Raw genomic sequence first — 20,000 nt, 5'->3', positions numbered from 1 at the left:
CTAATTAACAGTTTTTCACTGGCATTTTTACGGTCTTTTACTGTTAAAATCACAATACTTTTTTACAGTGTAAGCTCAGTCCAAGAGTATTTTTCATGCACAGAAAGTTCATCTTCTGAGGCTGTGTTATGATTGACAGCTCAGGGAACAGAGCAAGTGTTTCCGCTGAGATTCTGAACTGCTCTTTATCCAGCAGCAAATGAAGCCAATTCCCCTCGTATTTATAACGTCTGTAATACATCAGTCAGCAGGACTGTCCAAATGTAATATGATTTCGACTTTCTTCAATCCATTTAATCCCAACGGTCACATCTGTGATCAACATTTACTTCTGAGTTTGAGTTTTGAAGGGTGAGAACAGAGATGTGGACTTCAAATGAAATTCAAATGAATAGATTTCATGTGGATGTTTTGACATGGCTGGTGTGAATAGTCATGTTTAATTCTAGTTAATAGATTTTTGGTACATACATCAGAGTTAATATTATTGAAAAATATATTTAGTTGTTGTAGAGATGTTTATTGGAAACATATATTTTTTTAATGTTTTTGAAAGTCTCTTCTGCTCACCAAGGCTGCATTTATTTGATCAAAAATACAGTAAAAATTGTTAAATATTTTTACATTGTAAAATATCTGTTTTCTATGTGAATATATAGTAAAGTGTAATTTATTCCTGTGATCAAAGCTGAATTTTCAGCATCATTACTCCAGTCTTCAGTGTCACATGATCCTTAAGAAATCACTCTAATATGATGATCTGATGCTCAAGAAACATTTATGATTATTATCAGTGTTGTGCAATATTGTAGTTTAGAATTGAACATTCAAAAGAACAGCATTTATTTAAAATAAATCTTTTGTGTTAATGTAATCGTCTCTACTGTCACGTTTGATCTGTTTAATGTGTCTTTGCTAAATAAAATATTAATTTCAGTTAATTTCAAAATCTGTAATTCAACAATTACAGAATACTAATTATTTTTGTCAATTTTGGCTTTTCACTAAAAATATCGATGCATATATATATATATATATATATATATATATATATATATACACGTATATGCATATATATTATTAATACAGTCAAATCAATATTTCATATCAGTGTATTTTATTTATTTATTTATGTATGTATTTATTTATTTATTTAGGGAGTATCCATGTATATTGTACAGTCAGAATGAGCCCGTTGATGATTCTGGTTTATTATGTTGTAATAACATCTGCCGGTTCAGACATGGGTTTCACACACTTCCACAGACTCACTGTCCCTGTTTTCCCCCTAGAAGAGACATGCAGTTTGTTTCTTTCCTTGCAGAAAAATGCATGTTCTCTGTTATCTGGTAAAATGCGGTTTGCAGACGAGTGTTTCTGTTCCTCAGGTGATAAGAGAGGCGGCTGTGGGGATCCGGGAACGCCGGCTCACGCCACACGAGAGGAGGGAAGCTTCCAGCAACACGCTAAAGTGCGCTTCACCTGCTCCACGGGACACACACTCTACGGCTCGGCCGAGCGCATCTGCTTCCCCAACGGCACGTGGTCGGGCCGGCAGCCCACCTGCAAACGTGAGTCAGAGACGGCGTTACATGTGCACGCATTTTTATTGATTTGGAGGATTTTAACTGTGACTGGATGATTGACAGGTCAGTTTACTGCGACTGAGAGCAACTGTTAAAGATGCAATTGAATGACATGATCGTATGTCCCAAAGTTTTTCCTCACAAAAAGAGAACATACTTTTAGGGCGTAGTATAAGTAGGTGAATTGAGACGCAGCAAATGTGTGCCATAGACTGTAAATAAATATTGGCGTAGTGTTTCTGAAGGGCATTTCTGAAGCCCAAAGCCCACCTGCAAACGTGAGTCAATAATGCGTCTCTTTGTTCACGCTATCCATCCTAAACAGTGTGTGAGATTAGAATAAGTGTGTCCCAAAGCATAGTATGTTCAAAAGAGTGTGCCAGAAGTCCCCCGATGGTCTACTATTTTTGGTGTATTTTTGAAATGCGGTTCCTTGCTCATTATAACAGCTAATATTACCCACAATCCACTGCGCTTTGGAGGAGGAACTACAAACACGAGTAAAAAATGTTAAAAAACTACAAAACATGGCAGATGTTCACAACCGACGGTAAATCCACCTGTCACTCAAGTGGCCACGCCCTTAATTATGCAGATCTTTAAGGCTTAATATAATTTAAATGTATGAGTAATAAAAAAAAATGTATTGTACATATCTCCCCCCCACCCACACACACACACACCTGTCCCACACACTTTTTAAAACAAAGTTACGCCACTGGTTTTAAATATATTACGTTGATTGAACACAATTAAATTAAGTTGTAATAAAATGTAAAGAAATCTTTTTACTTTAGCTTATTTTGATTAATTAAATTGAACAAGAGGCAAAAATGTATTTTTTGAGTGTTGGGTTGTAGAGAGAGACGGGAAGACTGACACTGATACGCATCAAGCGAGCCGGTGTCACGGTGTCCTGTAACAACCTTGCACCGGAGCAAATGGCAGAAGTGTTTTCTCTCCGCATTGTCCGTGTCGTCTCGAGGGTGACGGGTTATTGCTGGGCTATGAAACAGATTGTTAGCGTGCAGTCCCAGGAGGCGGAAACTTCTCAAGCTTGAATGTTTTTGCTGCGCAGCTCTGGTCAAACAGCTTGTCTTGCATTAAATCCCATCATGCCAGACTGTGATTTTCCAGGCTGAACAAACACCAACATCTCCCCGTGATTTAACCCACTCGACCCGCGCGTGAGCCGAGAAAACTCAAGGAAATCTATTAGATTCATTCTGGGCTCGAATAGTCAGTGCAGGATAATCTAATTGACTTAAAGTGGCTGAGCTTGAGTGATTATTTTAGTATTATTTATGGTGTTTATTAAAAAGGACATATTCTGCAAGATACGTCCCTCCAGCGTGAGTTCTTCTCTATATCAGCGTCAGTGTTTCTGAACTCCTGAAACGCCTCCATTGTAGTCTTGAGTTTCTTCCGGGAACGAACACGTCACAATATTCCTCATTATAATAATTCATGCGCAGAATAAAGGGGCGGGGCCTGGTTGAGTTAGTTAGTAGTGTGTTAAACTGGCGGTTATGGTAAAGGGGTGGGACATTTCCCAAACACACTGAAGCGCTCGACCAATCACAACACACTGATCCAGCCGACCAATCAGAGCACAGTGTGCTTTTCAGAAGGAGGGGCTTCATAGAGACAGGAAGTAAACAGGGGTGTGTTTCCCGAAAGCATTGTTAGCAACTATGGTCCGTCGTTATCAGCAGTTCAACGAGTCTGTGTTTCCCGAAACCATCGTTTCAACGAACATTCGCAAACAGCATCGCAGAGTTGTGTGTGTGTAACGACAGATCTCGACCTGTGGTTAGAAGAAGAGTTTCTAGTTTGCATGACATGTGGACTCAATAAATCCTCATCTTGAGCAAAGCAATTTAAAGCGTAGTTCTTGAAGAGTGCGCATGTGTGAACGAGCTCTAGTGCGTAAGAACGAGTCTATGATTGAATCTGTAAATAAAGCAAAATAACTGAGAAAAATGAGAAATAGTCCTCAGATGTCATGTCTGTAATTTATAGCAAAACATCTAGCGTTAATTCGATCTCAAACAGATCCATTAACAGTAGTTATTACTCCATAACCTGCGGGACATCATTAACCAACACGGTTGAACGACCAATTTGTGACAATATGGTTTCGGGAAACAGTCGTGACTATAGTTGATTTCTTCAGCGATGATCGTACTATAGTAGTGAAGCAGCGAGTTACAGCGTTATACGGGAAACACTCCTGAGCGTTACTGACAGACTGGGAAGAGAGGAGCCGCAACACTGGAGAATATGAGGAAATAATCAACATTAATGCAGGAAAACCTGTTAGTAGAGACCAAAAAGTACCTCAACTTACACTTATTTCATTTCTTATAAACTTAGATTATTTCAGTTAGTCGCCTTGGCCACATTTTGTCAAGTTGTTCATCTAATATTTATATTTGATTTTGTGTCAACTTTATTTTTTAATTACCAAAAGTGATTTTTAATAGTTTTAGTTTTAGTTAACTGGCCCAAGGCAAATTCTCAGAATGTCTGCAGTGCCATTTTATGCAAATACTTCCTTTAATCACAAGCATATTCATTTTCATGGAAGGAAAGACTCGAGTGATTCTCTACTAATGCTAATCAAGGATTCATTACTTCAGTGAGCTGACTGTTTCTGCCTTAAATTATTACATTGTTTAAATTAATACATTTTTAGCTAACTGTGACTTTGTATATGTAATACATAAATTAGACAGTTACCTCTGATAACAGATCACGGTAACTTGTAATGTGGATGTGGACCCCCCGCCTGACATTGATTGGTCAAACAGGAAGCCCCGCCCCCTGATGCTCTGCGTTCAAGTTCCATTTCAGTCAGAACAAAGTGAAATTGTAATGCATTTTCTGTGAAGCTGCTTCAAAACGATGTGTATTGTGAAAGCGCTATACAAATAAATGTGAATTGAATCTTTTCCATCCAATAGCTGTTCAGTGTGGGAATCCTGGGACTCCGGCTAATGGGCAGATCTTGCGTGTTCATGGCACTAGTTTCTCTCACTCCATCATCTACTCGTGTGTGGAAGGATACCGTCTCTCCGGTTCTCCATCTCGGCAGTGCCTGGCCAACGGGACCTGGTCTGGCGCCGAGCCCAACTGCACCCGTAAGAGTTCAAATCCTCCTTAATCTGTTATTTTTTCTGTGTTTCTTCACTCTAAAAAACTCTGGGTTGTTTTCAACGCAAGAGCTGGGTAAATATAGAACAGAACACAAGTTGGGTTAATTTTACCCAGAAAATTGGGTTGTGTATTAAACCCACCATAATGTGTTGATTTAACCCAGCATAGCTGATTCTAACTATAATACTGGCTAATTATTTTTTTACTTCATACATGAATTAGTGTCTACTGATTAACTTAAATCCTCTAAATCTTTTTAAAATACTTGATTAAACCACTGGCTTGCATGATAATTCCTTTATTTTTTATCATATTTTACAGTATAGTATATAATTTTTAATACTTATTAAATACATACCCGTGTGTTGCTTTGCATAAAATTAAACAATATACAGAACAATAACGTATTCATAGATAAATAATAGATAAATTTACCGAAGACACGCACCAATTTGACGGACCAAGAGATCACAAAAAGCCTGCAATAAATAACTCAATCCCTGGGTTGTTACGTCTGACCCAGGATCTGGGTATCACAAAAACTACCCAAACACTGGGTTGTTACGTCTGACCCAGGATCTGGGTATCACAAAAACTACCCAAACACTGGGTTGTTACGTCTGACCCAGGATCTGGGTAACACAAAAACTACTCAAACACTGGGTTGTAACGTCTGACCCAGGATCTGAGTAACACAAAAACTACCCAAACACTGAGTTGTAACGTCTGACCCAGGATCTGGGTAACACAAAAACTACCCAAACACTGAGTTGTAACGTCTGACCCAGGATCTGGGTAACACAAAAACTACTCAAACACTGGGTTGTTACGTCTGACCCAGGATCTGGGTAACACAAAAACTACCCAAACACTGGGTTGTTACGTCTGACCCAGGATCTGAGTAACACAAAAACTACCCAAACACTGAGTTGTAACGTCTGACCCAGGATCTGAGTAACACAAAAACTACCCAAACACTGGGTTGTTACGTCTGACCCAGGATCTGGGTAACACAAAAACTACCCAAACACTGGGTTGTTACGTCTGACCCAGGATCTGAGTAACACAAAAACTACCCAAACACTGAGTTGTAACGTCTGACCCAGGATCTGAGTAACACAAAAACTACCCAAACACTGGGTTGTTACGTCTGACCCAGGATCTGGGTAACACAAAAACTACCCAAACACTGGGTTGTTACGTCTGACCCAGGATCTGAGTAACACAAAAACTACCCAAACACTGGGTTGTAACGTCTGACCCAGGATCTGGGTAACACAAAAACTACTCAAACACTGGGTTGTTACGTCTGACCCAGGATCTGGGTAACACAAAAACTACCCAAACACTGGGTTGTTACGTCTGACCCAGGATCTGGGTAACACAAAAACTACTCAAACAATGGGTTGTAACGTCTAAACCCAGGATCTGGGTATCACAAAAACTACTCAAACACTGGGTTGTAACGTCTGACCCAGGATCTGGGTAACACAAAAACTACCCAAACACTGGGTTGTTACGTCTGACCCAGGATCTGGGTAACACAAAAACTACTCAAACACTGGGTTGTTACGTCTGACCCAGGATCTGGGTAACACAAAAACTACCCAAACACTGGGTTGTTACGTCTGACCCAGGATCTGGGTAACACAAAAACTACCCAAACACTGGGTTGTTACGTCTGACCCAGGATCTGGGTAACACAAAAACTACTCAAACACTGGGTTGTTACGTCTGACCCAGGATCTGGGTAACACAAAAACTACCCAAACACTGGGTTGTAACGTCTGACCCAGGATCTGGGTATCACAAAAACTACTCAAACACTGGGTTGTAACGTCTGACCCAGGATCTGGGTAACACAAAAACTACTCAAACACTGGGTTGTTACGTCTGACTCAGGATCTGGATAACACAAAAACTACTCAAACACTGGGTTGTTACGTCTGACCCAGGATCTGGGTATCACAAAAACTACTCAAACACTGGGTTGTAACGTCTGACCCAGGATCTGGGTATCACAAAAACTACTCAAACACTGGGTTGTAACGTCTGACCCAGGATCTGGGTAACACAAAAACTACTCAAACACTGGGTTGTAACGTCTGACCCAGGATCTGGGTAACACAAAAACTACTCAAACACTGGGTTGTAACGTCTAAACCCGGGATCTGGGTATCACAAAAACTACTCAAACACTGGGTTGTTACGTCTGACTCAGGATCTGGATAACACAAAAACTACTCAAACACTGGGTTGTTACGTCTGACCCAGGATCTGGGTATCACAAAAACTACTCAAACACTGGGTTGTAACGTCTGACCCAGGATCTGGGTATCACAAAAACTACTCAAACACTGGGTTGGAACGTCTGACCCAGGATCTGGGTAACACAAAAACTACTCAAACACTGGGTTGTAACGTCTAAACCCAGGATCTGGGTATCACAAAAACTACTCAAACACTGGGTTGTTACGTCTGACTCAGGATCTGGGTAACACAAAAACTACTCAAACACTGGGTTGTTACGTCTGACCCAGGATCTGGGTATCACAAAAACTACTCAAACACTGGGTTGTAACGTCTGACCCAGGATCTGGGTATCACAAAAACTACTCAAACACTGGGTTGTAACGTCTGACCCAGGATCTGGGTAACACAAAAACTACTCAAACACTGGGTTGTAACGTCTAAACCCAGGATCTGGGTATCACAAAAACTACTCAAACACTGGGTTGTAACGTCTGACCCAGGATCTGGGTATCACAAAAACTACTCAAACACTGGGTTGTAACGTCTGACCCAGGATCTGGGTATCACAAGAACTACTCAAACACTGGGTTGTAACGTCTGACCCAGGATCTGGGTATCACAAAAACTACTCAAACACTGGGTTGTAACGTCTGACCCAGGATCTGGGTATCAGAAAAACTACCCAAACACTGGGTTGTTACGTCTGACCCAGGATCTGGGTAACACAAAAACTACCCAAACACTGGGTTGTTACGTCTGACCCAGAATCTGGGTAACACAAAAACTACCCAAACACTGGGTTGTTACGTCTGACCCAGAATCTGGGTAACACAAAAACTACCCAAACACTGGGTTGTTACGTCTGACCCAGGATCTGTGTAACACAAAAACTACCCAAACACTGTAAAATAACCCACAAAAATTACCCAAAAGGCTCACCCCAGGATTTGGATAGAAACAAGCTGTCCATTTGTAATTAGCCAAACAGAGTGATGTTGCTGCTCAGACCTCATGAGAAATCTCATTAATGCAGCCAGATTTATTAGCGTCGCTGTATAAGTAATAGCAGGATGAGCTGACAGGCAGAATCAATCTCTCACTGACGTGTAATGGGAGATTGATGTCGGGTGGTGGAGAATAATGAGCGGGGGAGTGCAGGAATTACTCAGCGCTCGGATGGGATGCTCTGTGTTGATCTGACATGATAAACTGTGGATGTTAAAGGTGAAGTCAGTGCTTCAGAATGGCACAAATGATCAATGTTTTCAGACACGCCCCCCGCCTGACATTGATTGGTCCAACAGGAAGCCCCGCCCCTGATGCTCTGCCTTCACATGCATTTTAAAAGTTCCATTTCAGTCAGAACAAAGTGAGAATTTGTCATTTTAAAATGTCATTTAATCATTGACGTTATACCAGTTTGATGTTAATGAAATGCAGATTTCTGCACTCAAAAACATCAGTTTAACTGTTTTATCAGAGTTAACTACTACAACTGAAACTAAAACTATTAAAAGAAAATGTATTAAGCGTTTACTGAAACTTATTTTATTCAGCATTACTCATTTTCTTTTAGTTTAACTTGAAGTACAGTACTAATATAACTAAAACTAAAACTGGAAAAAATGTATAGACATCATTAAAAAACAATTAAAAATGACAAAAACACAACAAATTACTAAAACTTGAATTATGATTGAAAATTAAACTGAAAATGGAAAATATAAAAGTAAAAACAATAAAACATTTAATATTAAAAACTATAGTAGTATTTCGGTGATAAAATAACACTGATATTTGCATCCGTTTGATTTGATTTTTATATTTTTCGAATAAATCTGTTCATTGTGAAAACAATTAAATGTATTCAGTTAAAAAGTTTGAACGTGGTTCAGATATGACTAGATGTGGAACAAGAAATACTCAATTAGTTGAAATGTATGAGACTGAAAGAAATTGGATTTGTTGATGATAAATATATAAGCCTGGTTATTGTGTATTAAAAATACATTTGGTTTATTAGTACTATTACAGAAATCTGATCTGTTTCATTTAAAATTGTGCATCACATTAAGTTTATTAGTTTGTTTACTCTGTTAAAACGGTGTAATCAGAATTTTATATGTGATTCACATTCATAAATATTCAGTTTAGGCCTTTTTTAAATAGATTATCCAATCATGTCAGCTTTATTTCTATAGCACTTTATGTGATAGAAAATGTTTCAAAGCACCTTCACAGTAATAAACAGGAAAATAACATAATTAGTGATGCAGACTTCATCAAATATGATGTACATATTAATGCATGTTCCTGGTCTTATTTATGCACGATTCATCTGTGAATGTTATTTATATTTTGAAAATGTTATATGGTTGCTAGGGTGTTTTAGGGTGTTTCTAAGTCGTGATCCTCAAGTCCATCATATTCTGCTCTTTAGATGTGGATCGAGAAACTACTTCATTTTAAACTACCATTTGGGAAATATTCCAATGTAAATCATCTGTTCTCTATGTGAATATATAGTAAAGTGTAATTTATTCCTGTGATCAAAGCTGAATGTTCAGCATCATTACTCCAGTCTTCAGTGTCACATGATCCTTCAGAAATCACTCGAATATGATGATTTGATGATCAAGAAACATTTATGATTATTATCAGTGTTGAAAACACTTGGAAAATGTGATATATTTTATTTCTCAGGAATCTTTGATAAAAAATAAAGTTTAAAAGAACTTTCACTTTTGATCAATTTAATGCATCCTTGCTTTTTTTCGTTTTTTATCGCACCGACCCGAAAGCTTTGAACAGTGTGTGTGATAGTTCGAGATTCTCCCTAGTGTTATGACCTATAACTGATTGTTTACTGCTGAATATTACTGCAGTGAGGTAATTCTGCATGAACGAGTCCTGTTATAATACTTTGACATTACGCCGAGGAAATGTGCCGTTTTCCAGCGGTAGCGTCGACCCCGCGGCTCCAGCGTTATATTAACACAAGCAGCCACAACAATCATTACTTTAGTTATATTTCCCCTGGAGACAGTTTCATGATGATGTGTGTGTACAGTGGTGTCTCTGTTTAATGATGTTGTGCTTGTGTGCATGTGTGTGTGTGTGTGTAACAGTGATCAGCTGTGGGGATCCAGGCGTTCCCGCCAGCGGTCTAAGGTTGGGCGAGGACTTCACCGTTGGACAGAACGTGTCGTACTCCTGCCAGCCCGGGTTCCTGATGGAGAACGGGAGTGTGTTTATCCGGACCTGCACCCCCAACGGCACCTGGAGCGCCACGTTACCCTCATGCCGAGGTACAGCTTATGTTCCTCGACTCACTCACTGAGGGTTTCGGCAGGATTGCCCAGCGTCCAGGGCCACACACACACACACACACACACACACACACACAGATGTTACTCTGAAGATGCCAAAAAGCCTTGGGTTGGAAACAGGCTGTTGTTTCTGAAGGAAGACATCAGAGATGATAAGAGTTTCACCGAGAACCATGTCAGAACAGAGAGAGAGAGAGAGAGAGAGAGAGAAAGAAAGAAAGAAAGAAAGAGAGAGAGAGAGGGGGGGGGGGGAGAGATTATGCTTTTTGTTTTTCTATGCATTTTCTGTGCATATTAAATTAAAACCTGTTGCTGTAGTCGATAATTTTGTCAGATAAATACCTTCACCAAGTTCAGCGTCTTGGTCTTCCCTCATATTTAAAATTTAAAAATGTCAAATATTTTCCAATATTTTTATGGTTTAATCAAACTTGTTGGGTCATTAAAAACAAATATCAGTTTTGGCCACGGCCGACATGGACGTGAATGTTTTCACAATCAGGATTTTAGGTCAAGATAGATCATTAGTGAAAGTGCATATCCTAGGAACTGGAATTGTTTTATTCTCGCAATTAAGAATATATATATATGCATACATACATGTGTGTATTTGTATTTATTTATTTATTTATTTATTTATTTATTTATATAAAACAAAAAATAATTATATACATTTTAAATTAATTAATTTATAGTTAAATCACCAAACAAATACATAAATGTCATTGTATTTATTTTTAGGTTTATTTTGAGTTAATTTCTTATTTTTATCAATAGTAATATATTATTTAATAATAATTAAATAATTATTAAGTTATTTATTTTATAATATTAATAAATATTATTTTATAATATCCTTAATAATTGAATACTATTTTATTTTATTTTATTTTATTTATTTTTATATTTATTTATACTTATTTTATTAAATGTATAAACATCAGCCACTAATAATATTTATTAATTTTTATAATTTATAATGTTGTTTTTAAATGTTCAATAATGAACAATATTTTTTCTACCTTGTATAGCTTTTTTACAACAGTAACTAGTAGTGTGTATCTATTTATTTATTCCTTCCAAATTCTAGAGATTTGTATTTCTTGTTAAAAACTAGAGCTGTCAGTAGAACAAAGAGTGGCAGCCCTAAAAAAACATTATATATTTTATACCCCTTTCATGCTGTTTATTAGGTGTTATTTATCTGTTTATTAGGTGTTATTTGTCTGTTTATTAGGTGTTGTTTATCTGTTTATTAGGTGTTGTTTATCTGTTTATTAGGTGTTGTTTATCTGTTTATTAGGTGTTATTTGTTTATTAGGTGTTATTTATCTGTTTATTAGGTGTTATTTATCTGTTTATTAGGTGTTATTTATCTGTTTATTAGGTGTTATTTGTTTATTAGGTGTTATTTATATGTTTATTAGGTGTTATTTATGTTTATTAGGTGTTATTTATCTGTTTGTTAGGTGTTATTTATATGTTTATTAGGTGTTATTTATATGTTTATTAGGTGTTATTTATATGTTTATTAGGTGTTATTTATCTGTTTATTAGGTGTTATTTATATGTTTATTAGGTGTTATTTATCTGTTTATTAGGTGTTATTTATCTGTTTATTAGGTGTTGTTTATCTGTTTAGGTGTTGTTTATCTGTTTATTAGGTGTTATCTGTTTATTAGGTGTTATTTATCTGTTTATTAGGTGTTATTTATCTGTTTATTAGGTGTTGTTTATCTGTTTAGGTGTTGTTTAGCTGTTTATTAGGTGTTGTTTATCTGTTTAGGTGTTGTTTATCTGTTTATTAGGTGTTGTTTATCTGTTTAGGTGTTATTTATCTGTTTAGGTGTTATTAATCTGTTTATTAGGTGTTGTTTATCTGTTTAGGTGTTGTTTATCTGTTTATTAGGTGTTGTTTATCTGTTTAGGTGTTGTTTATCTGTTTATTAGGTGTTGTTTATCTGTTTAGGTGTTGTTTATCTGTTTATTAGGTGTTGTTTATCTGTTTAGGTGTTGTTTAGCTGTTTTGACACATGTATTGTGAAATATGTAAGAATGTAGAGAACGCCAGTGTTTGGTTTGATCACTCTTGTGTATTTCACGGGTCATTTTAATGGCTGGAGCCGTTCCACAGTATTCTGCATTGATTCCCTCTCGGCTTTATGATGTGCGTCATCTCTGTCCAGCGCTCTCCTTCCAGACATTATGCATTTGTTTTTTGATCCAACATCATATTTTCTTTGCCGGCCCTCATGCTCACATCCGTTTACAAATCACCGAGGAGCTTTCCTTCCTCCGGCGTTCTCATTAGCGCTGAAACACTACTGACAGCTGTTGCTTGGACTGTGTTTTACAGCATTAGTCCTCGATGTATGTCAGCTTTTATATCCAGACCTGTGTTTCCACACTCAACACCGTCTTGTTTGCTACAGAAATCTGCATTGCGTAGTGTACGTGAAAATGGCGGCCATTAACATTCTGAGAACAAACACAGCGAGAGCAAAGAGATCCTGCAGAGGAACATCAGAGTTGTGTCCTAATAGGCCGTAATGCAGAGTCATTATAAAGCCATTTCTGTGTCCCGGCGTGGACGGATCGTAGCCGTGAGTGATTCCTGACCCTCAGGAGAACCCTCTCGTTCATCTCTCTCTCCGCTTCATCCGTCAGTGTCCGGCGTGTGAGATTAGCATGTGAGGAAGCCGTTCCTACACACGCACACACACACACACACGCACACACATGCGCACACACACACACACACACACACACACACACACACACACACACACGCACACCTGAAGGGGTTTATTCTGAGATCACACACACACACACACACACACACACAAGAGTATCAGTCACTGATTTGAAAACGTAATGTGTTACAAAGTAACACATTAAGTAAGAGAATGGCCGGTTGTTATCTCAGAATAAACCCCTTCAGGTGAGTGTGTGTGTGTGTGTGTGTGTGTGTGTGTGTGTGTGTGTGTGTGTGTGTGTGTGTGTGTGAGATCTCAGAATAAACCCCTTCAGGCTGATGAAGACCTGATCCTGATCACCCTGTCGGGTTTATTCTGAGATAACAACCGGCTGGATGTACATTATCTGCTTATTACACAGATACTTGCCACACGAGTAAATAATTAGACACGAAATATTGATCTGAGTTGAAATATTTGATTAGCTCTTTAAACGCTGAGCTTCTGCGGAGAGAGCAGTTTCAGCATTTAAGAGATACGGTGTACAGTCATACACAGCATTTCTTCACTAGTGTGATCAGGACACTATAGTTCATTTCTGTAAGTGAGGAGAGCAGAATACAGTAAACTGTGACATATTATACACTAATGTTCTTCATACAGTGACTACCAGTGACAGTTATACAAATTTGGGAGCAGAAATGATTGGGACACTTTGAGCTGATGATGTTTTGCTGAAGTGTGTTTTCTTTAATTGCTAATGCTCTTTTTACACACAGACTGAACACAATGAAGCATTGCTTGGTGATTGGTTGAGCTAAACTGGTATTATCTAATTGTGTAGTTAAATTTACCAGCTGACAGATATTCAACATAATTCATGTGTGAGACAGTCTAACAGAAGGACGGACAAAACCAGTCAAATATCAGCTGAGTTCTGCTCATATTTCATTACCATTCTCTAAACTATAGCGAATAAACTGATAATGTGAGAAATGTTGATGGAGTCTGAGTACACGTGTGTTTGACTGTATATGCATTATAAAGAAAGATCCGATATCAGACCTTGTTCTGTTCTTTTCGGATGTGCTGTTATTTTCGATATTCTCCCAGAACTCGACGCCAGCGTTTGCTGGAGGGAAAGGGTCGCTGTAGTTAGTTTAAAAGATTTGGAAGTGTTTTCACAAAACCTTGGCCGAGAATAAAGGTGGTGTTTTAGATGAAAGGCTTTATACTTCATACCTCAGGGTCAGTCGTTCAGTGAGCTGTGGTGACGTGTGTGTGTGTGTGTGTGTGTGTGTGTGTGTGTGTGTGTGTGTGTGTGTGTGTGTGTGTGTGTGTGTGTGTGTGTGTGTGTGTGTCTGTCATACACACTGAATGCCTCAGGGACCCGCTTGAGCGATGGGCCTTATACGTGTAACACATGCTGAGCAACTGCACAACACACACACACACACACACACACACACACACACACACACAAACATGTCCTGTAGAGCACAACACACACACACACACACACACACACACACACACACAAACATACAAACATGTCCTGTAGAGCACAACACACACACACACACACGGGAACATGTCCTGTAGAGCACAACACACACACACACACACACACACACACACACACACACACACACACACACACACACACACACAAACATGTCCTGTAGAGCACAACACACACACACACACACACACACACACACACACAAACATGTCCTGTAGAGCACAACACACACACACACACACACACACACACACACACACACACACACACAAACATACAAACATGTCCTGTAGAGCACAACACACACACACACACACACACACACACACACACACACACACACACGGGAACATGTCCTGTAGAGCACAACACACACACACACACACACACACACACACACACACACACACACGGGAACATGTCCTGTAGAGCACAACACACACACACACACACACACACACACACACACAAACATGTCCTGTAGAGCACAACACACACACACACACACACACACACACACACACACACACACACACACACACACAAACATGTCCTGTAGAGCACAACACACACACACACACACACACACAAACATGTCCTGTAGAGCACAACACACACACACACACACACACACACACACACACAAACATGTCCTGTAGAGCACAACACACACACACACACACACACACACACACACACACACAAACATGTCCTGTAGAGCACAACACACACACACACACACACACACACACACACACACACACAAACATGTTCTGTAGAGCACAACACACACACACACACACACACAAACATGTCCTGTAGAGCACAACACACACACACACACACACAAACATGTCCTGTAGAGCACAACACACACACACACACACACACACACACACACAAACATGTCCTGTAGAGCAAAACACACACACACAAACATGTCCTGTAGAGCACAACACACACACACACACACACACACACACACACACACACAAACATGTCCTGTAGAGCACAACACACACACACACACACACACACACACACACACAAACATGTCCTGTAGAGCACAACACACACACACACACACACACACACACACACACAAACATGTCCTGTAGAGCAAAACACACACACACACACACACACACACACACACACACACACACACACACACACACACACACACACACAAACATGTCCTGTAGAGCACAACACACACACACACACACACACACACACACACACACACAAACATGTCCTGTAGAGCACAACACACACACACACACACACACACACACACAAACATGTCCTGTAGAGCACAACACACACACACACACACACACACACACACACACACACACAAACATGTCCTGTAGAGCACAACACACACACACACACACACACACACACAAACATGTCCTGTAGAGCACAACACACACACACACACACACACACACACACACAAACATGTCCTGTAGAGCACAACACACACACACACACACACACACACACACACACACACACAAACATGTCCTGTAGAGCACAACACACACACACACACACACACACACACACACACACACACACAAACATGTCCTGTAGAGCACAACACACACACAGAATGTAAAAATAGAACAAAATTTGAAGAAAAGAAAAAAACGTATTTCGTGGGGCCCTAAATGTAAACTTTTAATAAATTGCTGTCAGATTGTATAAGTTTCATGATTTCAATTAATCAGACATGCTTTTGGATTACTAAAGTATAATTTAACCATTAAAATGCAGTAAAAAAAAAAAAAAAAAAAATGAATTTGGGAAACAAATAAAACAATTTTGGGAAAAATAAAACAGATTTCATAGGGCCCTATGAATGAACATAATAATAATAATAAGAACAGAATTGTCTTTTCTGGGTGAGCTTTTCCTTTAAAGCAGAATAGAAGTTTTTACTTCTATTTCAGAATGGCACCTTTAAAGCTGTTTTGCATGTGAAATGCTACCGAACGCCGACCTGCTAACCGACCGGCGTGTTGCTTTTATAAGTTAGAGGTTGCATGAATCTATTTCATTCCCAACAGCCTTCGAGAGACGAGAACGCGTTCAGCTGTTAACCTTGTTAGCTTCCACGTCTCGTTCGGCCCCTGAGCCACGAGGTTCACACATGAAATGTTTCACATCATCATCATCATCATCATCATCTTCATCATACTCGTGTCTCCACACACCTTGAGCTGATTTATTATACATTACACATCCTCCATCTTATGCATGAAGGCTTTCAATCATCCAGGTCACTGTGGGAAGTCAGCTAAACTCTGAGCAGAGCTGCTACTCCTGCTTTATCCCTGTGCTTCCGAGTGTGATTGGGTCCAGCAGCTCTGGAGTTGAAGGCCAGTTTTTATAGGATAGTCTTTAATCTCCAGAAGTTACGAGGGTTTGATCAGCCGTGCCAGTCTTAACCCTCACAAGCGCGCATGAGTTTATTGTCTTCTGTGGAAACCGAACTGGAGACATTTTGAAGGAATGTCATTTTATAGGAACTGGCGAGATCCAAAAATGGCTTTAAAAGCTGCAGCGTTGGGGAGATTTGACAACACATTTAGCAACTTTCTCATATATACACACACACACACACACACACAAACATATATACAGTATATATATATATATATATGAAGACTTCAGATGCAAAAGCCTCTAAGTGCCATCTGAAACTTCCTTCTAGAATGATCATTTTTATCAAGCTTGTATGTTTATGTTCAGTAATTTCTCTTCAATGGCAATGAAAATGACCAATTAATTGTCATTAAAGTGAAATTACTGAACTTAAATATACGAGCTTCATAAAAATACTAATTTTAGAAGTAAATCAGATGGCACTTAGAGGCTTTTGCATCTGAAGTCTTCATATATATATATGGGCTGTCAAACGATTAAAATGTTTAATCTAATTAATTACAGGATGTGCTGATTAATCGTAAATTAATCGCACATCAGATTATGGCTGAGAAATTCCCCCCAAAAGATCATTTAAAGTCATTATTGTGTTAAATGGGAAAAGTATCAGATAGACATTACAAAAAGTAGCTTTAGATAGAAATATTTTCTTTGATTCAACATAGAATTTATTTATACATAAAATTTGATGGTGAATGGGGAATTTAATTTTGTATAGTAAACTTTTTTTTTTTTTTTTTTTTTTTTTTTACTATTATTGTAGTGTAAATCATCTGTTTTCTATGTGAATATACAGTAAAGTGTAATTTATTCCTGTGATCAAAGCTGAATTTACTCCAGTCTTCAGTGTCACATGATCCTTCAGAAATCACTCTAATATGATGATTTGATGATCAGGAAACATTTATGATTATTATCAATGTTGAAAATATGCTGCTCCGTATTTTGGTTGAAACAGTGATAACAACTAAAATATTTGGGGTATGTAAGATTTATATAAAAATTATTAAATAATAAAATCTAATTAAATTGTGGTTTTTAAATTAACCTTTAAAATGTAACTTAAAATGTAACTTTAATATTATATATTAGATTATTTATACTATTATATCAATTAAGCAGCAAATTTTAGGCTTTAACAGCCATGATTTTATTGGTATTTCGATATATTTACAGACTACAATTTTGGTCACCAACATTCTTCAAAATATCTTCATTTATGTTACGTGAAAGTCATACAGGTTTGAAACGACATAAATGTATAAATGAATGAGTCATTAATTCATTCGATTCGTTCAAACGGCTAATTCATTCATGAGGAATCAAGTAAATGACTCTCTTAATGAACGAGTCATTGAATCGTTGGTTCACCCGATTGATTTGCTCAAAACGCAGATTCATTCAAAAATTAAACACCAGGCAAAATTAAGCAAAAACCGACAGCATTGTGTCATAAATATAACACAACCATAACTTCTTATTTATTGAATGTTGTGGAAAATCAGTATCACATTTGCGCTCAAGTTGTTCAGGACAAAAACAGCACTTGTGTGATATTGCTATGATATTAATATGTATATGTATTATAGTTACAACATTTACAGGGCACTTTTGCTGTGAAATCTTGTCTCATACTCGTTTTGAGTCACAACAAATCTTCCTTAACATTAGAACATACATGTATTTTTATAATGTCCTTTTGTGTTGAACATAAAATCGAGTTTGAGCTTGAGTAAATAATCTGAACTGTGCCTTCAACAAACGCTGATGAACTAATGGACGCATTATTGACCGTTGAGTGTAATCTGTTAGTTCTGCACGGCTGGATTTGCACGTGTGAGCGTCTCTTGCTTGCTTTCCCAAACATCTCATCGTTTATTCCTCTTCCGTCCGGACCCCAGCTGCTCTCCGACTCTGAGTGTCAGCGCACCAGTTTCCATCTGTGTGCTTTTTATCAATTTCAGATTTGCAATTTAAAATCTTTTGATTGGCCCCGCAGACGTTTTCTGACTTCTGCTGATTCCCCCAGCGCTGGAAATCCTGGTGTGTTCAGGAAAGAAACATTTGCATGGGTTTAGCACTCGCTCCAGACACAAAACACCGGCGAAGTCTCATTAAAGTTCAAGTGAAGATGATGCAACAGGTGAAAACCATGGATTCCAGCCCTCAGTCACAGTTTAGTTAGACTTAGACTTCCTTTATTAATCCCGAGGGGAAATTAAGGCAGCAACAGAAAATCGAGACAACACGCATGACAAAAACAGACAATACGATCAATCGATCAATAATCTGAATATCTATCAATTACAAAATACCGTACAACGACCAACAGAGCAAATTCAAAACCACCTCCAATTCCCTTACACACACACACTCAATACTCTCACATTACATAGTCCAAACAAATACATTCAGTATATTTTTTTACGGTAATATGGACTAAAATGTTAAAATAGTACATATATGAAATAAACAGCTTCCATTCAAGCATCTACGTAAGTACATACACAAATACACATGCCATACACACCCATGTACATCCCTATGTGTATACGCACATACATACCTAAATATATATACAGTATATAGCTATATTCATGCATGCAAATACACACATGCAGGCCGTTTTAGATCTGTTATGTCCATAAACAGCTGGAAACACCGTTTGCTAATGTTGTGTTTATCAGCCTCTTGTAAACCTCTTGAACACGAGTAATAGTGCTGTAAAACCCTGTGTTTGCCCTTCAGAGCTCACACTCGATGTCTGAATACAGTGTTTGTGCTTTATTGTGTGATGTTGAAGTGGATATGGTCCTTCAAGTTAGAAAAGGACAGAAAAACCTTCCTTTCTTCATGGATGGGCTTTCTAGACTGTCTTCTCAATATTACAGCGCTGCCAGAGGCAGAACAGCCTCAACACACAGATCAGGACTTCAGTGTCCACACTTCAGGAAGTTTACTTGTGTTTCTCCTTCTGTGATGTGGAGTGTGTGTCGGG

At 38.4% G+C, this 20,000-nt stretch overlaps 1 protein-coding gene across 1 annotated transcript in view; it reads left to right on the top strand.

Moving 5' to 3' along the window:
* The window catches only part of csmd3a (CUB and Sushi multiple domains 3a), a gene marked incomplete at both ends in the record, with an annotated part of 339,298 nt that overhangs the window by 295,496 nt on the left and 23,802 nt on the right, over positions 1-20,000 (top strand). The window contains 3 exons of the mRNA XM_081389133.1: positions 1,389-1,571; positions 4,553-4,729; positions 10,127-10,306. Coding sequence (XP_081245259.1) covers positions 1,389-1,571; positions 4,553-4,729; positions 10,127-10,306 — 540 coding nt within the window. The remainder of the gene's footprint in view (positions 1-1,388; positions 1,572-4,552; positions 4,730-10,126; positions 10,307-20,000) is intronic.

This window comes from Scardinius erythrophthalmus (assembly GCF_964197995.2).
Source record: "Scardinius erythrophthalmus genome assembly, chromosome: 16".
In the NCBI taxonomy this organism is placed as follows: Eukaryota; Metazoa; Chordata; class Actinopteri; order Cypriniformes; family Leuciscidae; genus Scardinius; species Scardinius erythrophthalmus.
Note: the sequence above shows the minus strand (reverse complement) of the source record. Positions and strands in the feature narration are given on the sequence as shown.